The sequence below is a fragment of the Meleagris gallopavo genome, chromosome 6, assembly GCF_905368555.1.
Source record: "Meleagris gallopavo chromosome 6, MGAL_WU_HG_1.1, whole genome shotgun sequence".
NCBI classification, from domain to species: Eukaryota; Metazoa; Chordata; class Aves; order Galliformes; family Phasianidae; genus Meleagris; species Meleagris gallopavo.
In genome coordinates, this window is record NC_139409.1 from 29,459,591 (window position 1) to 29,486,511 (window position 26,921).

The 26,921-nt window shown below is 37.7% G+C and overlaps 1 protein-coding gene and 1 long non-coding RNA gene across 5 annotated transcripts in view; one reads left to right on the top strand and one right to left on the bottom strand.

Annotated features, from left to right (window-relative positions):
- On the top strand, positions 1 to 25,955 carry LOC104911478 (uncharacterized). 2 transcript variants are annotated; one of them, XR_002116031.3, is made up of 5 exons: positions 1 to 134; positions 8,254 to 8,342; positions 9,608 to 9,871; positions 12,545 to 12,638; positions 17,232 to 25,955. It is a non-coding gene; the product is annotated as an uncharacterized LOC104911478 (long non-coding RNA). The 2 variants fall into 2 exon arrangements; XR_004160129.2 differs by lacking the exon at positions 17,232 to 25,955 and having other exon boundaries at positions 12,545 to 16,843.
- Positions 19,416 to 26,921, bottom strand: part of TMEM196 (transmembrane protein 196) — a 16,771-nt gene continuing 9,265 nt past the window's right edge. The window contains exons 2-5 of one of the 3 annotated variants that reach the window (XM_085226162.1): positions 25,787 to 25,843; positions 23,725 to 23,979; positions 21,821 to 21,894; positions 19,416 to 19,559 (exon numbers count right to left, since the gene is read on the bottom strand). In XM_085226162.1, coding sequence (XP_085082288.1) covers positions 19,553 to 19,559; positions 21,821 to 21,894; positions 23,725 to 23,979; positions 25,787 to 25,843 — 393 coding nt within the window. In that variant the 3' untranslated portion in view covers positions 19,416 to 19,552. Of the gene's footprint in view, positions 19,560 to 21,804; positions 21,895 to 23,724; positions 23,980 to 25,786; positions 25,844 to 26,921 lie in introns of those variants that run through there. The other 2 variants (XM_085226163.1, XM_085226161.1) reach the window with 2 other exon arrangements.

Genomic DNA, 26,921 nt, shown 5'->3' on the forward strand with positions numbered 1-26,921 from the left:
CGGGGCCACGCCGCGGCGCGGCAAGATGGCGTCACCCATCGCCGCGGAAAGTGACGGAGTTCCGGGTGCGCTGCGCTGGTGTAGAGGTCGCTGATGTACGAATTGGGCGGCTGTCATGCTGTAAGCGGTGGAAGGTGTGGCTCTTTCGTTGGTAAAAGCAAGTTTTGTCCATAAATAGTTGGCCAGAGTCTATAAAAGCACAGGGTTGCACAGTGTTGCCTTAAGGTTTGATTTTAAATTGATTTGCTGCAAAACCTTGAAAAGGCGTTCTTTCTTTGATTTAAATCCAGTTTGTGTCCGCTTAACATGTATTAGTAATTGTATGCTTTTAAACTGATTGATTCTACTTGGGGATTTTTGCTATATCAGTTCCATTAAAGGCATTGGATTTTCTTCATGACATGGAGGCTTTAGAAACTGGTTCTATAAGAACAAGTCTTGCTTCATCTATCAGAAGTCCCCAGATTCTGTATAAAATGTTCAGTGAGGCAAAAGCCTTCTGAAACTATTTAAATACTACACCAGAAATTTTTCTTTGACGATGTATACAGTAAAAAGAAGATACTATTATTTTTCACAGTTAAAACAAATGATACTTTACTGTACTTTGCTGCAAGTGAAGTTGGATTAATGTGGAGGAACTGACATAAAAATGGCTTTTAGATCACTGAAATCACAGGACTGAAAATATCTTGAATTACCATAATCTATATCTTCTCGTGGCTTTAATCCTCCAGAGCATTTAATGTCTATCAAAATCAATTGTAAGTTATGCTCTCAGCTTTCTGGAGTAATACCTTAATTTTATGTTTTCATATATTCAGGTCATGTTTAATCCTTGCAATGTGTTTTCAATCTCAGTAAAAGACCTTATACAATAATGGCATACACTTTTATTCCTAAATGAAATATACATTTTATAACTCTTATTTATGAGCAGATTAAGTTTGCAATGAGGAATATAACCCTCTAAGCTCTACACTCCATTTTATCCAAGATAATAAAAAGCTAGCTCGGCTCATGAAATGAAAACTCAGAATAAGATGCAAAGACAACATGAACAAAAACATGGACTTGTGTGCTTCTCCCTACAGGCAGCTTGGACAAGTGGGTGCCAGGAGGATTCCCTACCTCTCTGCCTTCTGGCGCAAACTGTTGCTAACCCTGCAGGGTGACTGTCCTCAGAAAACTTACTGTCACTGGCCATGCCCGGAGCACGCTGCACACACCCTTTCTGTCAGGCTACAAAATGCATTTTGCTGTATTTCATACAGTATAAACTGAAAACCTACAACAAAATAATGTCTTCAGGCCTATACATACTGTGTGGAGCCTACAGAGGGATAGGCTAAGCCTAAACAACATGGACAAGGCTTTTAAAGAGTTCTCTTTTAGCTGTGCAGTCACGTGGTCTTCTCCCCAAGGCAGATGAACGTAGCAGTGGTGGTGTGGCCAAGCAGAGGTATTTTAGTTCAGATCAGGTCTGCACTATCTAATTTGAATCTCCATTTATACTTGCTTCTGTGCTTTGGTTTTGATTGCAAAGTCCTTTGGAACTTCCAGAATTCCTTTCACATTAAAGTAAACTGACACATTGAATCTTAACAGTCATTAAGTTCTACAGTTGGCTAGTTCAGAATAGCCTCCTTTAAAGTCTTGTAGTGTAGATATCTACTCCCAGCACCAACTGTTATAGTCATCAAGTCCACATCTGCCAAGTCACATGGCTTGCTGATGCAACATAACCTATCTAGACCAAAAGCAGAGTTGTTTTCTGTCCTTTAGGGACTACAGAGTTATCACAGGACTTGGGTCTTCATTACTTGGTTATGAAAAATGTCCTGACCAAACGGAGGAGTCTTAGTGGTACTTCTATCTTCTCCAGTCACAGTTCTGAAAACCACAATAACACATTTTTATTGTTCTTTTTTTTGTTTTTCTTCCATTGTTGTCTATCTTCTTTTCACTCCCTGATGTTAGCTTTCAGTTTAAAAACAGACTATCTTAGCTAACCTTTGTTTCTGCGGTGAGCCTGTGTCTAAAAAGGCAGCAAAAATAGATGTCTTAAATAGCACAGTGCTGGTATATTTGCTCACAGTGCACAGTGGCTGCTAAAACTCTTCTGAACCTGTTTTTCTCTAGCAGTGAGGTTGCCAGTAACAATCAGGACCAAAACCAAAAGCTGTGTTTTCAATCACTGCTGTTCTTTTCCTTTCTATTTTATCTGGGTTACTCTAGTTTTCTTTTTATGGAAACATGGCCAGCCTCCAACAAGAACATTAATTATCAACCACATATCTAGCACCTCTCAGCTGGTCTTTTTTTTTATTCCAAAATAGTCATTGCTATCTTCAGTCCAGCATCATGATTAGAATCATATGTTGGTTTGGAGCCTCATACAACTGCCCATTCATGTTCTTTTGTGGCAACTGCAGCTCATTCATTCAGCAGACAGCCTTCATCCAGCACTAAAATCCTGGAAGTATCAGTTGTGTTTGAATATACTGCGTCTTGTGCAGAGTGGAAGAATAGCTGTGGCACTGTGCTGAAGTAGAACATATATTTCCTCTTAGGCTATGCACTCACAGGACCTTTTATGTTCTGAAACTGAATCCATCCCAGGTTTTTCATCAAACAACCATGCTCTATAAAAAAGAGAAATAGAGAAATGATTTACAGTGATAAGACTGTAAAGATGTAGCTGAAAACTCATACTCAAAATTTATTTTCAAATATCTGAGGTAGTTTTGCATTTTTCATGTGGTATCAAAAATGCACACTATTTTTAATGTGTTGTTAATTGGTATGTAATAAACTGAAGAATGTGTACACAAACTCAGTTTTATTTGAAGTTCTATGGCAACAGATTTTTTTCAGAATCTTTGATCATCATCCATGGTAGAGACTGATGAGGCACTAAAGGATGTAGTAGAGTGATGGGACTTGATAGGTTAGATTGATGGCTGAACTTGATGATCACAGAATCTGAGAATTGTAAGGGTTGGAAGGAAGATCTGGAGATCATCTACTCCCCCTTCCCTGCTAGAGCAGGTTGCCTACAGTAGGTTGCACAAGAAAGTATCCAGACGGGTTTTGAATATCTCAAGAGGAGGAGATTCCACATCCTCTCTTGTTCCAGTAGTCTGCCGCCTTCGAAATAAAGTTTTTTTCTCATATTCATGTGTAACCTCCTATGTTCCAATCTGTGCCCATTGCCTCTTCTCTTGTCTCTGGGCACCACCAGAAGTAGCCTGGCCCCAACCACTTGACACCCATCCTTCAGATATTTGTAAGTATTGATAAGATCCCCTCTCAGTCTTCTCCAGGCATGTTCTTGAAGGCCTTTTGGTCTTTTCCAGCCTCATTGATTCTGATTCTATGATCCTATTCTATCATTCTGTGTGTAGTCAGTGAGGATTAGGCGTTTAAATGTCATTGAGGGAATCAATATTTAGAACTTGCTTAGGCTGGTTTTCTGGACTTCTTTGTTGAGAGAGAGACAGTTTCTTTACATATCAAATTTATCAGTGTAAGAAGTTAGCTAAATATCCAGTACTTATAGTGCTAAAAACTCACTTAACTGGAAATGTGAGTAGAATTAAGCTTGGGAGGCAATGTCACCTTTAAAAAAAAAAAAAAAAAAAAAAAAAGAAAAGGAAAGAAAAGAAAAAAAGAGAAAGAAAAAAAGAATGTAGTTCTACCACCCATTTGTTCTCAAAGACATAATTTCAGCAAAATCCACCAGATGGCACACTAAAGCCTTGATACCGAAGAATGCAGTCATCCAGGAGAATGATAGTAACTGCACAGCAGGCTAAAAATGTAATCTGTAATACAATATGCAGACTGTGCTTTGTCAGTGATTACTATGTCAATCCTTACTAAGAAAGAAATGGCTTAGAGAAACATTAAGGAAAAGAAATGGAATAAGGTAGCAATTATGTTAATTTATTTCAGTTAATAATTTGTCTTAATTTGTAATGACGTTTATGATGTCTGGGATGGACATTTCCTAACAACTGGGTCTGGCTAGATTTGCCTTTGGTTCTTGGTTGTCGAGGTAGGGTGTTGTATGCCAGGAAATGTGGCTGGCCATAAGTATTGCCTAAACTGTGAATCGTCCTTCAGGAGCAAAAACATCTTGTCTCTAAATATCTTGCTGAAAGACCTGTAGCCAAGTACTTGCCTGTCCTTGTCCACATCAGAAGAGCTGGTTGCTGCGGTGCCCCTCTCCAGCTCTGCTGGTATTTGAAGGCAATGTTTTTCAAAACACAGTTTCAATGATATAGTGCCATTGTGATCTGTGGAGATCTAGCTGTTGATATGATGCTGAATCTCTCCTCCATTCTTCTCCATCTTTCTCAGGCAGCATATGCTACTTCAGAAACCCTTTGGTGTCGTTGATTTTCTTAGATGAGCGAAGAGCTTTTCTACATTTGACTATCAATAACAGCATTATATACCTTCGGACAAATAAGGGATAGGGGTCATTATTATGAATACTGAGGAGCTTCATGTAACCATTTTCATTTGAGCACAGTATCTTTAGGCACTGAGACAAATGTATCTGCTGTAGTTAAGGCAATCTCCAATGTATTGCAGCAATAGCAGCTCTTATCTAGTAAATTATTTGAGTATCGCTGCCTCTGGGTGGTTCAGTGCTAGGTACCAATTCATACCTGAATTATATCTCTGAGTGACAAGTAATAAGATCAGCAGTTGCCAGGTTGTCTTTGGTTTAATGAAAAAAAGATTCTGTTCTCCCTTGACTTTCTGCAGAATCCGTGGTTTAGTTTGGCAGTGCACAGGGTTCTCACTGACCTGTCTCAGCCTTTTACCATCACATCCATCCACCCACATGCAAAAAAATCCCTAGATAATAGAAGTCATAGTTATAGTAAAAACAAAAACAAAACTATATATATATATATAATTGCAACAACAGCAACAGAAAAACAGCAACCAAATCAAAACAAAACAGGAGAATGAGACACTCTTCTATGAGTGCCATGACAAAAGTAGAAATGTTCTCTGGACTGGTAAAAGTATTAAAAAAAATACACTGTGGGCAAAATCTTGCTCTCATTTTAGATTCTCTTTTACTTCCCCAAATCACTTAAAAGCATGAGAGATTTCTGAAGTGCAGCGTTGTTCTTTATGTAGATTTAAATGTGATATTAATCACATTAATCTCGTCATTATTTGTACCATTACCCCCTCCTGGAAGCAAATGAGGTGCAACAGTCAAATCCCAAGGTATGTGTTAGCCTTCAATCAAGCAAAATTTCACAGAGGCCAAAGGAATTTGTCTCAATAAAGACCAGCATGGCATATTTGTCCCATCAGATGTTTACCCCAGTGTGGCCCTCAACATTGCATCTGCTCTCCAAGGGAAAGATATCTGCTTAATGTAAGTTTCGGCCTTGTCTGCCATCTGAACAATATATTGCTCTGAGTTTTAACTCCTGTGGATATATAGTGCTGTGCACATGTGCAGAATATAAACATAATGGCTATAAAATGAAGAAGCAGGAAGAGCTGGAGAGGGCCAAGGGGAACTACTTTGGCTATCTTTGACAACCTGGTCATTAGCTGTGTGGAAGATGGATCCATAGTCTTCTTGAAAGAATGAGAGGCATCAGTAAGGAAAATTCTTATTAGATAGAAATAATTATTTACAGCTAGAGTGATCAAATTCTAGAACAGGTTGTCCAGAGAGGCTATGGGATTCCTATTGTTGTAGTAATAAAAAATGCTTTGGACCAGACAGCCTCCACACATCCCATCTATTTTCAGTTCTTACAATTCTAGATTAAGAAAAATAAACATTTGGCAGTGATACAGACAAGAGTAGTCTTTTAAATCCAAGTTCATACTAATAAAAGCTGAAAAATACAAAGCAGTTATGACTGTGCCCCAGAGCAGCCCTCAATCTGTCCTTTGTTTTGAGAAGCTCTTTCTATACCTACATGGCAGCCATCAGCAGAAGCTCAGAGAGTTCTCACTGATTGCAAGACTGGGAACAAATGCAGGACAAATACAGGCTTCTCTGTGTCCATTTGCCATGGACAGATGGTCCAGAGACCCCATTTTCTGTGTGCTGTGAGTCGAGTTTGCAGTCTTTAAGTATGCCTCTTGCACAGCTGTTAACTTCTTGTACCTACAACCTTTTCTATGCACCTCACTTAACCACAATCTGGGCTAATCTGTAATCATTTATAATCTTTAATTTAACCCACATGAGGGTATTTTTTAGACTCAGCAGTAATGCCGTCATTCAGTTGCTCTTAGAAATAACCAACTTCCTTTCACCAAAAATTACTGCACTGTGGTTGCTGAGTTCTGCAGTGTTCATCTCAACCCAAATCAGGAAATAGATGTTCTAGATGTGACAGTGTGGTTTCTGTTGATTCACTGATATCGTAATGTTTGTGGTAACTTCTGCTCAGCTGATATTTCAGATTGCATAGTATGTGCTAGATGAGACAAAGCATAAAATGTTTACTCAGCACAACTGCAGCATGTTGCATCAGCATGCTTTGAAAATTGAAATAGGCTCCCCAATTGCAGCTGTCAGCACTGCTCAGCCTGGTGACATTGCTGGTATTTGCTACCAATCAAGATATGCTGGTGCTGAAAGAAATTCAGAGATGTCACACTGCCAGTCTCTAGTTGCAAAATATTTTAAGTCCCAGCTCTTCAGCACTTAGGCACATATATAGTTTTATGCTGAGGCCTTACTTGCTTCCAAAAGCAAGTGTGCATGTTGTTCTTCCAGTGTCTGGCAGCCTTTCCATTACATGATTACTGTGGAGCATGAGGAGAGGAGTGTAAACTAGGACTGCAGAGCACAGAGCAATCATGCAACACGATGACCTTGCATATACTCCACATACAGACTTGCACATATTCCACTTGATATTCTCATCAGTGTTGTAAGGCATGTGAATGAGAACTTATAGTGAAAGCAGTACAACTTCCTGCCAGGTTTTTCTTCATTGCACACATTTCTTCAAGGATAAGGACTGTTTATATCAGCTACATGAGAGAGATGAGAGATGAGTGAGAAATTTAAATGCTAAGCGTATTTCTTTATATAGCATTATATTTGAAGTTTAATGAGCTAATAATGATATAATTTAAATAATACATACATTTTAAGAAGAAATTTGAATCTACAGACAGCTTTATGGCTTTGTGCAATTAGAATAATTTGCATTTACCACATAGACCATAGATTTTTTACATTGTAAATATATATATTAGCATGTTTTGCATGGCTTTAAAAATATTTGGTTTTGTTTTATTTAATCAAATGAATTTCTTGAAAACATCTTCAGCCATATGTAATAATTGCAAGTGCTTCCATCAGTAAAGGAACTAATACAAAATGATCTGGTTTCTTGAAATGCTAAATATGCAGCTTAGCTGTCTAAGTATTCTGTAAAAAAGTCTTCTTCTTGGGTCTGGCTACCATTATGGCACTGTGTTAGATCAGCAAGAGGTTCATGATATGTGATTTTTTTTATTACTGCTGGTTAATGAGTAGCTAAAGGCCGTAATAATCCATTGAACTGATGAGGCAAAGCACACCAAAGGTTCTTACTGGTAGTGATAAGAAGCTATATGTTACTGCTGTTAAAACTCTTTTACTATTTCCATAAAATAGTTTCTCAGACACCTAGCAGTCTGAAAATCAATCAATTCTGTTGAAAATTATGAATATATAATTGGCATATTGCTTTTGTAAGCCTAGCTTTGTGTTTATGTTGACATGCGTCTTTAAGGCGTTGCCTAAATGGGAAAGGTAAAATTATACATTTGGTTCTTGCAGTACAGTGCAGGAGGGAGAGACTGCATTTGAAGTCCTACCAGGGATGGAGGTGGAACAATTTCTTCTCAGAAAGAATAGTAATGCATTGGAACAGGCTGCCAAGGGAGGTGGTGGAGTCACTGTCCCTGGTGGTATTTGAGAACCATATAGATGTGGCATTGAGGGACATGGTTTAGTGGGCATGGTGGACATGAGTTGATGGTTGGATGAGATGATCTTAGTGGTCTTTTCTAACCTTAGTGATTATTTGATTCTGTGACTCTTTGAAACCTGAGTTGTTTTGGTGACCAACAGCTTTGTACAAAAGCTTTGGCGTAGTGATGGTGTAATCTCATCAGATTTATTGCAATAAATTATTGTAATTCAGTTTTCTTTCATGTAAAGTATTTTATCTGTTTTTTGCTTTGTTTTTGTCACAGGTAGAAGAAACAACTATTTGTCATCTTTAAAATAAATCAAATGAAGTATGGTTTGCAGCACAGTAGAATCCCTCATCTGATAAACTGTGGTAAGTTATAATCATTTATTTCCTATCTTCACAGAATCACAGAATCACAGAATTGCAGGGGTTGGAAGGAATCTCAAGAGATCATTGAGTCCAACACCTCTGCTAAAGCAATACAATAGCTCACACAGGTGAGCATCCAGACAGATCTTGAATATCTACATAGAAGGAGACTCCACGCCCTCTTTGGGAAGCCTGTTCCAGTGCTCCCTCACCCTTGCCGTAAAGAAGTTCTTCCTCCTATTTGTATGGAACTTCTGTTCAAGTTTTAGGCCATGGTTCAAGTTTTAGGCCATCTTCCTCAGAAACAGTTGAAAGAAGTAATCTGGAAAACACTGATGCACAAATTATTTCAGTTGCATTTTATGCATCTCAGTTCATAATTTTCAATTTCATACACAAACTGTAGGTTTGCAGGGCTTTTAAAAGGTCTCCTTATTGGGCAGTCAGAATTGATTCTTCTGCCATGTCTAATTTTAACCTTACTGACTTAAATAGGAATAATTTCAACCAGAGTAAGAAAGAGGAGATAACAGGCATCAGTGGTTTAGTTTGAATTTTTGCTAGTAGTTAAATCTGAAATTGAATTTTCAACTAAAGTTTCAACATTGCTAGTGGCAAAGACAAAGAATCAGTGACATTCTACAGGTTCATGCCTGGATATACCGCTGTGAGAACAGTTGCTAGGCTGCATTGCAGTGATGAAACAAAGGTCTGAACCGTCTTATACAGAAAGAATCAGATCCTATAAAGATTAAAATGGCTAAAATAGGGCTGGGATGGACTTCAGGTGCCAGTTCAGAAACCTCGTGTCAATCCTGAGACAAAAGTCCATCTGAGCTGTTCTCTGATCCAGCTCCATCCAGCATGTTGCTGGGATGCAGGCTTTAAGCAGAACAGGTCTTAAGAGGCCCTAATCTGTGATGTGTGATGAGAAAACTAGTTGAGTACATGCATAGAATCAGCTGCTTGACCTCCTGCCTTCCCCCCCAACGTATCTGTAGTATTTTGAAAATGCAGGTGAGTGACAAGCCCTTGTTCGATACAGGGGCCAGAAGAGTGAGCCAGGAAGTGGGGAGCACTGCTTCACTTCCCTTCTCAGCAGAAGATGCAAACCTGCAGCACAAAAGTGTGTAACAACCCATCTGCATGCCTGGAAGAGGGCAGGAAAAAAAAGAGCAGGGCTGAAACAGCTGTCCTAAAGATGCGGGAGAGGGAGGTGCCGCTGGGCTAGTGCTGATTTGTCAGTAATCTGCTTCTGCTTTCAGGTTTGCTTCAGCAAACACTGAGCAAAGAGGCAGCTCAGCCACCGGCCCTGCACCCAGCGCTGACAGGAACACTGCGGCAAGTGACGTCAGAGCAGCTGCGTGTCCTCATCTGCAGGGCACGGCCTGCTGACGTGCAGCTCTCCTGTGCTGTCAGTCACGCGTGCTACATTCCGACAGAAGAGGGCTTCCCAGCTTCACCTTCAGCGAGGCGGGTCCTGAGACGTGGGAGTAGGAGCTCCAATGTGTTCTGATCAAGCAAAGCAGGTCTGGCTGATGAGATATGTATAGGTCACTCCGAAAGTAATGCCTCCTGTTTTTTTTCCTCCCATGGAAACGACAAGATACAGAGGGCACAAGAATGCTATTTGACAGAGCAAATTTTCAGTTACAAAATGCTATTTTTCAATATAAGCACAACCACTAGCTATGTATTTTCTTCAGCAGTGAACAAGAGCTTGCATGCTGTGTTCGTTACAATCTGCACCAGTGCAGGTGATCCACTGTCGGTGTCACCACTGCTGAAACGAACCACCCACCACCTCACTGTGCTCACATCCACTGTTCAATATCCATAAATGTTCAGCAAGTGTCAATGAATGGCAGTGAGCACCAAGGAATGCAGAGACATCCCTTTGTATCATACACGCTTCCATGTTAGACGCCGTCTTGTCAGGCTTCCCCTCTGCTGCTATCTGTCCCACAGCAGCAACACGTAGTGGGATATTGCTGGGAAGATTCAACCTCTACTGCCATACCATCAATGTTCACCATGGGCCAACATTAAAAAAAAAAAAAGGAGGCATTACTTTTGGAGCATCTCTTGTAGTTCAGAAAGCAGAACCAGGAGTTCCTCTCAAGGCTGCTGGGTTTTTATGTGCCCAGCTCTTGAACAGATTCATGATTTAAGGGGCAGAATCTGAGTTCTGTATCCCAAGAGCAGGAAATACTTCCTCTGGAGAAGCAAAGCTCATCTCCTTCTTTCAGGCCAGTATAATACTCAGCACTTCACCTTCTTAATGTTTTCTCCTGATGATACATGAAGCCAGACACCAAAACAGAATTTGAAGATTCTTCTTTGAGAGCTAGGCATAGAAGACATCAGGCTTGCAAAGCCTAGCTTGTAGCTACCCATAGCTTCTGTACCAGAAACATAAGTGGGATTTAATTTTGCATGATCTGAAGTTACGCTTAGAGCCAGTTAGAATCTATGTCGTATTATTTTCATTAGAGAAAGAATAGAAGAAACTGTGAGGCTGCTATTGAGTTCAGATTCAGCTGCACAGCTGAGCTGAAGCCAAGTGCAAGATAGAAGCAGAGTGAGGACATGCCATGCATTAGCATTCTCCTAGCAATGTGAAGAGACCTCTTGCAATAGTATGTGCCAGAACAAAACAGTATGAGGACACCCCATGCGTGAGCATTCTCCCAACTTCTTCATGGCCAGATGAGTTGGAGTATAAGGGCATGCAGCCCAGGCCACTCACAATGAGCCAACGGTTGGATCTTCCGAAGCAATGTGGCTGCAGCAGCCAGGCTAATTTTAAACTAGGCAGAGAACAGTGGACACTTAGGAGGAAAATGTCTCCTGACATTTCTTACTGCAGTGACTTCCAATAAGTCTTCATAATATTCTAATAGACAATATTACTTTTCTGGAAAGTTACTGTCATTTCATACTTAGGTGGTATTTATTTATTTGCATTTCCTAAACATGTATATTTATAATTATGCTTGGATTGATCCTTTATTTTGGATGAGCTGTCTTGCACTGATTTAGAGATTGAGAATAACTGAACTTTTTGACTGTCACACACTTTTGCTAGGAAATATTGCACATGTTTATATGGAAAAGGATTTAAAGTTCTTATATTTATAAAGTGAGATCAGCCTGCCAAGTTATGAAACTTTATTTGGAAATAAAGTTTTTCCTCAAGTGTTCTTTAGACACTGGTATAAACATTGGAAATTTAAATGCCAAAGATATGAGTGTCACCAAAGGAGATTTAAAATTAGAATCTTCATTACACATAAATATGCTGTTTTGACAGACCATCTTCTCTTTGCCAGAAAGCTAGTGGGCATCTGTTTTGCTTCCATTCCTTGACAAGGCCAGTGAATAGTCTGGAAGTCCCCAGAATGATTTCTTTGAAATCAGAAGTAAATCCTTCACAGCAAACTTTCACAGTTCAAGCATGAACTTTTTATTTGGTTTATAGTACATTTGAGGGAGCCATTAAAAGAAGTCATCCTAAAGATTTACATATACTGCAAACTATAAACATGGGTACTGCAAAGGTTGAAGGAATGTCCCATCTACCCTGGGAGGATTGCACTATTTTGTAGTGTTCAGGGTGATGCAGGTTAGGGGTCTGATTCTCACTTTTAAATCACTGCAAAACAAGAGTAATTATCAAAGTCATTGGACTCATCTCAGTATTAGATGGCCATTCAAGAAAGAATTCTTGTTTGAGACAGTTGTCTGGGTTTAACTTGGATTATAAGTCTCAGTGGGTGCTTAAGCATTTCCTTAAGTACCTCTTTATACATAACCTTCAAAATGGACGTTAATTTAGTGTTTTAAAGGTTGGGTCCCAAGATACATGTACCTGTTATCCTCTTTTCACAAAGTACAAACAAATAACTAAATATTTTTCATTATTTTATATGTATGAGATTTTCAAACCACATATTGAATATAGCAATACTCTACAGCATGGAGAGGTCCCAACATATGAAATAAAAGAGTAAACTGAACACATAAGATGTTAAAATCAAAGAATTTAGTAACACATTGAGTAGGCCTACGTTGTTTATATCTTTTTGCCTTTTTTTTTTTTTCCTTTGTTGCCATTAGATATATGATCTGACAATACTTTGCAAGACTGCTAGATTTTGCTTTTTTCTGAGGATTTTTTTTTTTTTCTTTAAATTTTTCAGCTTTGCAGCTGGGTATTGTTGAGCCTACACAAGCTGGTCCGGTCAGTGACAGAGTCGCTACATAGTTAAGAATGTTGCAACACTGACTTGAATGGTAAGTTGCTACAAGTTAGTATCTATTCATCAGAGGAGCCGTTTTTTTGAATGTGCTTTGTGTCTGCATTACTTGCCAAAAGGCTCTTATGACCCAAGTCCCAAGCAGGGATTCTGAAAAAGCTGTGTATGATGTTGGAGGGGGAAAGAAGCATTCCCTCTTGAGAACACCATTTAACATAAGGCAAACATCTTTCTTTTGACAGATGGGAATGTAATCTCTATGTAGTCTTTCAGCTTTGTTTGACAGTTAGCTTTGAAAGCTGGAGAGAGCTGAGCTGTCTCTGATCAGAGTTAAGCATGCGTCTGAAGTGCTAGGTATGTCTGTGACACACAATGCGCTTTTAAGATCCTTGGTCTGTAGGCATCAGTGTCAAAGCAAACTTACCAGCCTGAAACAAACTCAGATAAAAGATCTGTCCAATGGAAATCAGGGAGTGAGATGGATTCTAAAATATAAAGAATTTGTTTTCCTCATTACCCTGAATTGTAAAAAAAGCCAGTTGTCTGCAAAGAAGCAGAGAGAAGAGAATTGAGAGGATATGAAATTTTATTCAATTTCAAAATCCTTGCAGTATAAAGATTAATTCCACTCAGGGTAAGAGACAAAACGAGAACTCTTAGCCTGCTGGCTGTCAGTCCAGTGTAGCTTTGGTAAATCAGGGATAAATGGGATAAGTAGTTAAAGTCATAATTTGTGAGCTCAGAAAAAGAAGAATAATGTTACATGGAAAAATTGGGAATGGTTTAGCAAAGAACTAAAAAAAAAAAAAAAAAATGATGCCTGGAAATCTGCCCCACAGTTAGGGAATTATAGAAGCTCATCCAAGAAAAGGTTAAGGTATGACTTGACCCCAGTTTCTGCAAGGATCCTTAATTTAGCAGACAATAGCATAATGAGAGCTGGTGCCTGGAAAAAAAAGCCAAATAATTCTGCATAGAAACTCATCACTTTAAAATGGGAAAAATTCAGCTCACTGGAATAAGGGAGGTGATAGATTCCATCTTCTGAAGTCTTTAAATGAAGAGCAGATTTCATTCTAAAAATAACTATAGCTCACACAGATGTTATGTGATTGATATAAGGAATATCAGATGAAGTATTATTTCTTGGGCTATACAAAAGGAAAACTAGTTGGTCGTAAGGTGGCTTACAGTCTTAAAATCTGTTCTGGTATTTCTTCATGTTTGAATGCTTTACTTTACAACCTTAACAGCGTTATTCATCTTTTATACACTATTTTTAGCAATTCTAAAATACAGTACCTTTTGTGGGGTTTAGATCCGGAGCTCCTAGGACATTTCAAGATCATTCTGCTGCGACCACAGTATTGGTATCAATATTAGCTTACTGTGTAAAGGTTACCAGCGGAATTCTGACACACATACTTTGCCAGAGTGCTACAGAGCTAATAAAGAGTCCTCAGAAAAATGTTAGCTGCCAGCATTCCTGGAGTTTATGCCTAGATTTCGCACAGTAAGACAGCAATGGTGTTCGTATGTGTAGCAAACCACTGGAATTCAATATTGTTTGTCTGAGTGTTTGGGATTCATGGTTTACCTATAGACTCACTTCAATCATTGCCTGTTAAATGAATGCATTGATCTGTGTTTGCCTTCTTTGGGTGAAAGAGGTAAGAATTTATTCAGTACTAAATGCTTTAAAGGATATAGCTGTATTTTAATAGAAGCGGAGAAATAAGAGAAGGTACGAATATGACCTCTTGCACAGGAATGAAATGGAAGAGAGAGAATAAAGGGTTCACCTAACAAAGTGTGGGAGAAGCTGCACGAGCTTGTGGTCTCAGTTACATCATTTGATGTGTCTCACACTAGCTACTAGTAATTGGATGTGAGAAGGAAATCTTCATGCTTCTTAGATATTTTAAATTCATACCTGCTTTCTTAGGCATGCAAAGAGAGGTTGTGTTGACTCATGAACCTGTTTCTTGTCAGTGGAATTACATGTAGCACTGCAGTGATGCTTTACAGCTCAGGACTTTTCCAGTGCGTGCCGTGTTCTCACTGTACATCATGCCAGTTTGTCAAAAAATGGATCTTCATGGATGCAGAGTAATTTTAAATTTGTATACAGTCAACTCATTCAGCATATTATAAAAACTGAATGTATTTTTAGAAGGACTCATAGAAGGACTGCAGCTTATGGCAGGATTAAAACTGGATTTCAGAATCTCTGGGAAGCAAAAAACAAAAAACAATTTTCCACTTGATTACAAAGCAAAATTTCCCTGATGTTAAAGTCATTAAAGCAACCTGCTGTGAGTCAGCAGTTAAAGGACATAAAAGATACCTTATAGGAAATCAGATGTAATGCAAGGGAAAAAACAAATTGGCAATTTGTTCTGTGCTCAGGTCTCATGTGAGGGAATCAGAAAGCAACTGGGAGGCTGCTCTGCACAGCTTATGCAGTTGACAGAATATCTATCCTGTAGCTTAGGCATTTCTTCAACTACTTCATTGAGCTATGACAAGAGAGACTTTGGTGCAGCCCTCTAGACATTTTGCTCCAAATCAAAGTTGGTTCCTTCTGAAGTGGAACTATGCTTCTACAGCAAAAGAAGTCTCTCCAGGCACATAACTTTCTGCTGAAATTCCAGCTACTGATTCATGCCACCCAGTTCGCTGTTTTCTGTCCAAACACGGAACTGTATTTCTACAACTTCACACTTGGAAAGAAAAAAGGCCTTCCTGAGCAAGATTCCCGTGTTCACTCAGAGTTCTTCATGCTAATAATATTAAACTAGGTGGGTTTCACGTCTTCAAGCCAATCAAATTTTGTTTTACAAAAATCTGGAGATTGTGAGTCTATCTGGATAGCTCTTGTTTAAATTCTAAAAATATTCAGAATCTGTCTCCGGATGCAAGTACAGGAACCTCATGGAAATTGGAGATTTACAGTGGAGCTAAAGATGTCCCTTTGATACAGGAAGCGAAAACTAGTTAGAATAATTTTAGGCAGAAGGGTTACATCTATAATGATACTGTAGTGTGATAGCAATCTGCTGTTAGATATCCTTAGGCTTTCAAATTATAGAAATCCCCTTTTTAATTCTTAACCTGTCTGGGGCCTTAAATGATTAAAGATGGCTTAACTCATTTTAATCTCCTTTATGATCTATCTTCAAATCATGATCTCAAGGAAAAAAATTATATAAATGTCACTACTTGCGATAGAGATCTACTGCATTTAAATTTCATATTGGACTTGAGCTGCCCCAATTTTTTTTTATACTTCGCCAGATCATCCAAAGGGAAATTCATATGTGCTAATACAACAAATAAATATAGTCCCAGGGAAGGACTTTTAACATATGTGCTCTGATATTCAAGACCTACCCAGATGCTTCCCTGTGCAATCTACTGTAGGGAACTTGATTTAGCAGGGGGTTGGAATCAAGGATCCCAGAGCTCCCTTCTAACACCTATGATTCCGTGATTCTATGCTTATTTTCTTTACAGTTTGGAATAAAATCAGTTGACTGTTCTAAATTTAAAACATCTGTGTGCGTCTCATAATCTGAAGTTCTCTGAAATGACAAGCATAACCTAAAACATAGCCTAAGATACATGTTAAGGATTTACCAGCTAAGTCTTATGCACAAAGTAACTCCATTCAGGAGGGGTGTTACATTATTTGACCAGTTAAATGGCTGAGTATCTCTGACAGAATCTGAGCCAGTATCTGTTTTCACAGCAGCATTAATCTGAAATAATTGCATCAAAGCCAACACATGCTTCCTAATTTTAGAATTAAATGAATTTTGGTGCTCAACATTGAAATTGTTGTAAATATGTTTGTTTGTCACATTCTGTAAACTAAAATCTTTGTTGTTCTTATAGTTGGATGAGTGTCCTTTCAACTGCACCAGTGATGAGAAAATTTAGAAAATGCTTCCATTACAGTTGAACACAGTATGCAGCTATAGATCTGAACTTCATTAAATGAAATGAAATATTTCTTAGAATTCCCTTATCACATTCATATATTATAGTAATTTACATTGATTTTAAGAATTCCAATAATCTTTTTATGTCCAGAGTAGGACCAGCCTTTTTTTGTTAACAGGTCTCTTGTATTCCAGCTTTGCATTTTCATTTAATGTAGGGACGAGCCTACATTAACAAAAGCCTTTTCTGCATTCTATAGACTAGGCTGCAAAAGAAAAATAAAAAGAAATAATAAAATGAAGTTGAATCTTTTGTTTCCACTTCCCCCCCCCCAAAAAAAAAAAAGAAGCAGAAGTGATGCAGTTGTATTTCTTACACTACAGAGAGGCTTCAGACACTGTGAACCTGTGGACTATATCCTCTTTTCCTTTACAAAGTGTGAGAAAGTGGTTGTTGCACTGAAATATGCTATGTTGGATATAGAAGAATCACCTGTTCCCCTGCACTATTGAATACTCTTACTACTGTGCTTGGAAAATGAGTTGTTTGTGATAAGCAAACAGGAGATATTGTGACACTTCATGTTATTCCTGAGCAGACTCCAAACTGAACTTCTATCCCACTCTCTAGCTCTGAAGCTACTGTTCTTTTACTTCTTTTTACTTCTCTTATTGTTCTTTTACAGATCTAAAGGTGAACTTCAGCCAGAGAGTTCTGAAATGGATTTCTGAGTCGTTTTTGTTTTGCTCTCTCTCTTCCTTTGATAAGGGCCTTTTGCACTTTTTACGCTAATACAATGAAAAATGCTGTCCTACAGAACCATCTACTCCGGTTACATGCTTGTTATGAACTTCTTTAATCTGTATGAAACTCCACAGCCCATTTAGGCAGTAGTTCAGTCTTGATACATTGTGGCTGTAACTGCAGCAGAAATGCTTGCAAAAGTGGCAGATGCTGGGGACAGATAAATCCCATGTTTCTTGCTGCTGACGAAGAAGAGAATTAAGCTGAGGAGGAAAAGTCATTGATAAAGAGTCCAGTGTGAAATACAGAAAAGGAAACAGCCTAGGCTTGTGGGACCTCAGAAAGGGAGTACTTTCCCTGAGCAGAGATGTCTTACTATCAAATTCACTTGCTGTGACAGTATTCTGCTCTTTATGAACTCGAACAATCTCTTTAGCAATTAGTGATATATATTGATAAATATTAATATGTACTGATAATGTATTTAGTAATTATTGACATAATACTTATATCAGGGCATAGAGAATACTCATAAGCCCTATCAGAGGGTAGATAAGTGCAGGAAAGCCTTATGAAATGGACAAGCTTTTGACTACTTAGCTAATCAGGTTATTTTCATGAAGTGAGAACTTAAATCACAGTGAAGAAGTTTCTTATGTTGTAATGGAATGGGAAACTCTCCTATAGATGTAGAATAAGGTGATTGAATTGAAGATTATTTTATACTATGTAAATTCACAAACAATTTCGTATAATTTCTACATGTTTTTATGGCAAGACTTTTATGGCAAGACCTAACCCTAACCCTGGACAGCCTAGGTAGAGTAATACAGAAGTTTGTTTTACAGCTAAAAATACCACTTGAATATTGAATATTCCGTAATGGCTCTGTCTGGACAACATGGTATCCATCTGGACAACATGGTATCCATCTACCAAATAAATAGACTAGTGGGAGGTAAAATTCTATTCACACTTGTCTAGGTACATCAGATGTTGCCAGTCAGCATTAATGGTTGCATCTCAAATACATGCCTAAGTGCTGGGCTTTACAGCACTGTGTAACTTACAGATGATTTTATAGGAATATTTTATATGTATATTATGCTGCATATATTCTGTTAGTGATGGCATCTTCCGTTTTTTTTTTGTGACTGTAAGAGATTGTAGGTCTCACAATAGAGTCTGAGGTCAGTTAAAGTTGCTGCTTTAATATATTCATTGCTTTAACAGACTCCTAAGTTGGTTAACAGCTGTTCAGAAAAGCCAGTATATCCTGCCCGTGGTAAACCTTGCTTCAACGTTCGTTTTTATCTTTTCAGAACTTGCTTTGTTTCTTTAAGAACCTTCCAACGAGTTGTGCAATACTGCAAGCCTGATGGTAAGGCCTTGCTGATCATTCTAGCAAGAAAAAAAATCTCTAAAATAAATGTTTTGGATTTCATTTTATTTGTCATCTTTTATGAACAAATTAAGAAATATACTTCATTCACAAATTGGAAATATTTACAATTTCTTTACAACAAGGCATTGTTGAGGTTTTGATTTATGGCATCCTTAGAGCATTCTGTCTTTCAAAACAAAGACATTGGCGTTGTTTTCAGCACACTGTTCACTTGCACTCTGCATGTGAAATGGAAGCGTTTTGGAAGAGTAATTTGCACTCTCTTTTTGATACAATCTACTGGGCAAACAGGCTGGATGCATTTGCAGTGTGAAAAGGAGGCTTGTGCAGATGCGTTGCTGGTACCATGCCACATGATCTGAAGCCACCATATTACACCAGATGCTGCTGACTGCAGAGGACAAAAAAGATTCTCCAGAGCTATCCTTCCTCTGCCCTTTTCCATTCTCTTCAGGAATCGTGTGGTTGGGTTAGGTGTGGTATAGTTACATTATTTGTTCTGGTTTTTGAGTCTTCATAAGAAGAGTCTTGAGAAGTCTATTTCAAATACTATCACAATTCTGAAAAGTTTTTCAGACAGAGTATCCAGGAAGTGAATAAATACTTTATATCCGCAAAATGTTTAGGAGATAAATTTTGAACATGTTTCTAAAAGGGAAATGCAACTGTGCTGTTCTGCAGTTGTGACACTTGAGCCATAAAAGCTAAGATAATTCCATTTTCTCAATTCCTGGAAGTCATTTTTATTTTCCTGAAGAAAATTCTAAAACCATTTCATTCCACGGAACTTTAAAAAATCTCTTAGTATACGCTTCCGTTATAAATCAGATGTGGGCCACCATTGCTTAGGTTGTCTGTCATTTCCTACAATAAGAAAAGAAGACATTGATACAAATTACAATTAGCTCACAGTGTTTGGAATTTAGTTAGCTAAGGTTGGAATAAATACTTAAATTCTGAATGCCAAACATTCTGAAAAACTACATTTTTTATTTAGCTTTGTAAATTTTACTGTAAAGGAAAAATAATCTTCATATGTAAATTAAATACATTGGAAAGCTTCTTGACTCGTTGATACTGATTGAGTTGTACATTATTCTCAGACCATGTATAAAGCACTGATGGCATCCCTGCAAGTTTTGTGACATTGTTCTTTGAAAGTGCATCAACTCAAACTTGTGCAGTGATCTACAAAGGAACGAGACAGTAATCAAGTTTTCATTTCCATTCAAACCTTTTTCCTGTGGTGACATACTACAAACAGATGCCATTTGATGCCAGCTGGGATAGACATTTTGTCATGTAAATCTAGATCCAAAGAAGATCCAAAAGGCTTTGATGCCTGAGTGGAGACAACTTGTCTTGGGATAGGACTGATTTTGATTTTCCCTTAATTTGCCAGGCTACAATTTTAGCAATTCAGCAGTTGCTCTTCAAGTGGCAGATGAGTCATCCCAAAGAAAGGTGACCTGCTCATGAGTCAGAATCCTAAGGCACCTAAACCAGGATTTGTTTGGAGTTAGATTTTCTAACTCTCAAATAGTGGTTCAAACCATACCTACTTAGCAGCTGTCTAAGCCCTCAGATGACTATATTCATTAAGCATTTCTATAATCTTCAAGGCTGCTAATCCTCATGGAATTTATGCCCAGAAATGCCTGATTTTGAGCAGTCTTAAGCCTATTTCACACCAAATTGAATTAAGATGCGGAAATAAATTGATCTGTTGCTTACAACCAGTGACAGATCCCAGAGAACATCCAACAGTGCCAATGAGTGCACATAAATATACAGTTTGGGCTATTCTTTTTAAACTTAGACAGGTAAGGTGGAGGTAATACTGTTATGCTAGTTTTAAAATATTTGCTTGAGAACCAGTAGCTTTTCTCTGCATGGAAATATTGTAATTCACCTCTTATTCCTCCAAGGTATAGTTGGAGGAAATGTTGAAGAAAATAGTTGTATTTTTTGCCCTTCCTGTGGAGGTTTCTGTCTAGAAAACAAAGCAAGATTCACTGGGCTAAAAAAAGAGAAGGGGAAGGATAGAAGAAAAAGCCCTGACTCTATAGAATGGTAGCTGGTAAATTTGGTAAAGATAAGGCAATTATAGGACCTGGTCTTTATTCCCAGTTGGCCCCTTTCTCTTTCTCCTTTTAATCCACTTATTGCATTTATATACAGTATGGGAAGCACAGACCTCAAAGTTTCACATAAAGCTACAGTTTAAAATAGATCACAAAACTTAATTGTTTCCTTTATGTTTTCTGAAAGAAGAGGCATACTATTATCTACATAGTAAACTTAGGGCCATGAAACCAAGTGAACAAACCAATCAATAGTTTCAGGCTTCAAATAAGAGAAGGCATATAAACTTTCCAAATTTTGAGCATTTTCTATCACCCAGATCTCAATTTGGATACTGATGCTAGGTGTTTTTATATGGTGCCTTATTCTCCTTAAAAGCCAAAGAAACATCTAGAAAACATTGTTTTCTAGAAGGGAAACAAGGCAGTACAGCTGCCAGCTTGTAGGTGCCTAAACCTTTGTTATAAACTGAAGTTATTGGTCAGCTGGGAAAGCGAGCAAGAACACCAGTGTAATTTAATATTAACTATCAGCCGCAAGTAAAAAGTAATGCTTTGTCAGAAGGCTACCCATGAGTGAGTGACAAAACGTATGTTTCCTTTTGTCTGTTTTACCACTTGAATTCTTTGTAGACATTAGCTATTCAGATATCAGCAGAACTTCAGAAAAAATTCAGAACCATTTATTTTCCCCAATACTTCTATCCTTAAAAATAAAAGTACTAATAAATTAAAAGATGTTGCTGAATTCAAGAAATGAAGGAGCACACAGATTAGAAGCAAAGTGAATCAATGGTGGCAACATCCAAATAAGAGCATTTGGATGTCTGTAACTAGGGTGAATATTTTAAATACTCAACTTACTTCCAGATTGTAGCATTCACCACGTAGAATTATGTCACCACCTGGAAGCACCATTCCTGACCCAGAGTGACGTCACAGCATCAGCCAACTTTGATTAGCTAAAACTGTGACTTCTCTTAGAGATGGCACTTCCTGAGGTGACATAACAACGTGGTAGCTCCCTAGTGGTCAGCGTACCTTGGAGGTAACTCTGGTGTCGGGGGAACCACCGGGCAGCTGGGCAGGTCGGTTATTTCAATACCCCTCAATCTCTAATATAAATATAACAATTATACAATAAATACAGCACAAACAAATACACATGCAGTACATGTCCATATTACTGTATATCAGTATAAATATACAAAAAAAAGTTTTGTATATAAAACACTAAAACTATTTTTTAAATTAAAGTCTAATTTAATATGACTTTTTAAGTTGTTTTCATTCTTTTTTAAGGGCATGCCTTGAGCTAATGTACTCGGACCTGACAGCAGCAGACAGTCTGCAGTCTGTAGGTCTGAAAGTCCCAGATCACGTCAACTACGCATGCATACTTGGATTCTACACACATGCAGCAAGTCCACCACTGGTGGAGCTCTTTTCACATTCACTGAGCATGTGCTATAGAGTTGCTCTGCTCGTGCATCATGGCCCTTTACCCAAGGTAAGTGGGCATCTGGCAGTCCTCACAGCTACTTGTCTAAAATCTCAGTAGATCAACAGGCAAGCAAACGGGGCAGAGAACTACTGCTATACTTGGTCATCTCCAGCCCAAATTGATAGGGTTAGCGGTTGCTTGCTTTTTGAAAGATGTTTTGCCAAGCCATTTCTTTTGTTATACCTTTCTCTTTTTGTCTCAGATGGGCTTCATCTTTGTGCTTAGTGACGTAAGAGCCTCCTTGAAAGGGAGGATCTAGCCTACCATCTGCAAGACCATGATAATATTTGCCTACGTAGCTTATCAGAATTACGCTTCATTTTAAAATGAGAAGGAGAAATGTATTTTCTCCCTAGATATTATTGTCCTGTTTTATGTTGCTGTTGTAACCTATACTAAATAATTTTAAAAACTTGTTTCAAACATTTTTAAGGTGAATTAATCTGAATTTCTGCTTGGATTCTCATTGCAGATAAAAAAAAAATCTAAGAATAGTGACAAGTAATGCTTACTTAATAGACAATTAGTTGCTACATTGTGGTCAGGGGATCTGAAAACATTCTACAGTCTGAATGAATTTATCCTCTCACTAGTATTCAGAGATCTCAGTGGTTGAACTTAGCTGTAATGTGAACTGGCATGTGGCAGCTTAGATAGGCAATCCACATGACTGCTGTTCATTTCTCTAGTCATTTCTCAAATGAAAGTCATTCAGTACTAACCCAAAACATGAAGAAGAGGACGTCTGTAAACATGCTACTCCTTGAAAATGAATCAGATCCTTAATTTCAATTGCTTATTTCAAGAATTACATTAAATTTACTTATTTATTTTTGTCCTTTTATACTCAACTTTACACTGTGGTAAGCTTCCTTCGAGCAGAGAAATGCAATAAACGCTTGGTGCTGCCGCAAATCAGACCAGTTTCATTTAGGTGTCTAAATATGCCCTTAGGTACTTAGGTTTAGTCTTCTAGATTTGTGAGCTATGGCTTTTGTGTTTAAATAACCTACATTATGATCTGAGTACTTGAGAGAGGAAGAAATTTATTAAACCTGGAAGCATGCAATGATGTGGTTACAGAAAGCATTCCGTGCTTTTTCACGGTACGGTACATGATAATCCATATTAATAAGGCTTCCAATTATTTATGATGTGCTATATTTAGCAGCTGAGCCCCTGGATAGCTATACAATGGAATTGTGTTGAAAATGGATGTACTTCATTGAAATGGATGTACTGCAAATATACAGTACCTAAAAATAGCTCCATATAACGCAACATAATAAAGCATACGCAGAATGGCAGCATTTCATTTCCCAGAAGCTCTGTCTCATATGAAACTAAAAATTGAATACACTTATTGCCAATTATATATGTTAACACATATTGTAGTTTTTTTAGGGGAAGCAGAACAAATAAAGAAAAACACACAACTCACTTTTTCTGCCATTTCATGGGAGTGATGCAATGAATGTTCTCTTTCTGAGAACATTCGCCTTTGTTCATAGCTGGCTAGCCGACAAGTGAGCCATGAAGAAAGGGTGCAACCACCAATTCCAATGCATGCAAGAGACATGGAGGCAAGATGCAAAGAATAGAGAGCAGACGACTTCTTTGTGAGAGCACGAAGAAATTGAAAATTTAAAATTCCTCCGATTAGTCCACAGATGCAACAGGCAGAAAAAAGTATCATCTGTCAGGAAAGACGAGAGGTTATGTCACAGTAATATTTCTCAGAGACAGGTTCATTCATATAAAAAATGAGACCAGCTCACTAAGATTCAGTTTGTAACTCCCACAACTCCCACAGAACTCCTAGGGAATACAGTACTCTTATGTACAACAGTTAAGACTGATACTGCATATAAGTTAAAGTTTGCTAGTTGCCCATGCTAAAAAAATAATAAATGAAATGACTACTAGGATACAAATCTTCTGATTTCCAGTCTTCTATTCAGGACAGTAATGTAACAGAATATATCATAATTTTCTATTGTGCAGTTTCTCACCAATCCTCACAAGAGAATGCATCATGTATTTGTGCAATTCTCTCTTGTTTGTGTATCAACTGTCTGTGCCTCTTTGATTCTAATTTGTTCAGTCTAACACCAACTTGCAGACTTTCTACAGTTTTTTTTGTGGGGGCTCCAGATGTGTTTAATGTGACTGTGCTGGACGAAGAAACAACAGAAATTAAAAAATTTAGGCATCTCTACTGCAGTACAGAGTGGACTACATTTTGTATTTTATTTTATTTTATTTTTGTTAATGTAGTTAAAGTGCTTTTGGGAAGTGAAACAGGCTGCAATTATGGAAACATATTTAAAGACCTCATTACTATAATCACAAAGATACCACCTCTGATTCAGGATGTCTTTCAGCCACAAATCACTTGAGGTCAAAAGACCTTATTATGGGCCTATTGCTAAATGATTGCCTTATTCACTTTCCCAGATGTTGATCTAGATGGGCCTTTGATATGACTCAGTATGGTTTTATGTATCTACTTATTTAATATTAAATAAACAGTTTAATGGAGCTTTGCAGACTACTTCTGTGCCCAACTGAGATGAGAATTTTGTCAGGGAGGTGACAATTAGACTCTATTCTGCAGTCCACTGGGAAGTGACTACTGCTTGAGACCACGAGAACAGACAGCTTTTGGGAAATGAGTATGGTCAACATGTTTTAAAAAAATGACACTGTAATTGGAACAGACTTTGGAGTAATTCATTGCTATTCAAAAATAGTAAGAGAGAGATTGATTCCCTTCATACTTATACTTGTTTTACAAGACTTCTACGTGTGCACAGCAGGACATCCAAACTGACTGAGAATTAAAGCCAGACATTATCACTTATAATAGGGTTGGGTCTTTAACATAAAGACAAAAGATGTACAGTGACAAAAGGCCTGTTTCAATCACATCATTTTGCTGCACTCAGAAAAATGACTGTATTTCTGATTCTTAGTAGAAATAAAATGTCATCATCTTAAAACTGGCTTTTTCACAATTCTGATTTAAAAAAAAAAAAAAGTTATTAAAACCACGAACAGTGAAAAATACCTGAAATTAAACTTAGTCAGCAATTTCACTGAAGTGGTAGCCTAGTCATACTTTACAAAAGTGAGTTATCATTCCTTCTTTACAAAAGAAGGAACTATTGTAAAAAAGGAATGAAAATTCAATAATTCAATCCAATGTTCAATCTTCTTTCTTGATCTGTCATAGGTTTCTGTCAAGAGTTTTTCCATCCACACAGGGAGAATTAGGGATGTATAGCTTAAATAGGCATGACATAAATATGCCATTTCAGAACTGCTGTGTACTGCTTGATGAATTTAAGGTACTGATTGCTTTCTTTGGACTGCTGGCTTGCAGTGTTAACTGATTTTTTACCAGAAACACTTGGAAACAGTAACTCTCAAGTAGAAAGTTCAAGTTAAATAAGTATGACTTTCAAATACTTATGTGTTATATATGTACTGGAAAAACTTACGATAAGTCCAGATTTTTTTTTGGCACACAATATTCCACATATGCCACAAAGCAGAAACTGAAAAGAAAAAAAGGAAAAAAACAACACAATTATTTCATCATTAAGGTCTCAAATTTGAATTTTTCTGTGTTGCTATAGTGGTGACCACAACAGCAGGTTAGGCAATGATCATAGCTGTCAGCATTTTCGTTACAAACCTTGTATTTCAGGAAGATGTAACTCAGCTTTAAACACACTTATCCAAGCAGAAACTAGATTGAGAAGGCAGATTGAGGATGATTAAACATAAAAATAAAAAATAAAAAAAAGCTTCATAAGGTTGTAATTGGTGATCCAAATCCTACTTCATCTACTTTCAAATCTACCTACTGCCCTAATCCTTAGGTGTGAACTACTGAGGGATCGTGTATGGATTCTTGTACTCAAGACAGTGGAACTCTGGGCAAGAGTACAGGTCAGTCAACTTGGCAGGTGCAAATGTAAATACTGAGGAAATAGGATGAAGGTATCTGTCCTTTTTCGTGCAGTTCCCTTTTACAAACAGATCTGACAGTTACAATGTCAAGCATTAGGCAAAATTTGATTAACAAAACCGAAGGCACCCCCACACCAGCTGATATGATATGAATAAATTTTAATGTGTTTTAATGACCTCTGCTGAAGACCAATAACATTCTCTAATGTCTCTTTCTCCTCCTACAGAAAAGTTTAAGAATAGTCCCTGAAGGCATAGTCATGACAGAAACGCCACTAGTTATATGAAAGCAAGAAGAACTTCTCTAGGTGTTTGTAATTCTGTCAAAAGTTCCTTCAATACCTCATAAATTCTGTGGTTAAGAAGTCCATACTACTTATTTTCAGTAAAACTACCCCTACGTCCTTACCAGGAAGTAGTTTTGTAGTTTTAAGATTGGATTTTTCCAAATCCTTTTTACTCTGGGGTTGTATTTCTAGCAAAAAGCTTCAGTTGACCTTGTCAATTGAACAGGCCCGGCTATTACATAAGCAGTTTAAAAAAAAAAAAAAAAAAAAAAAAAAAGTTGCTTCTATACAGCATATATATATATTGCATATATATTTTATTTACCCTCCAAAATTTTGCAGTTTCAGTATCTCAGTTGAGGAGCTGCTTTAA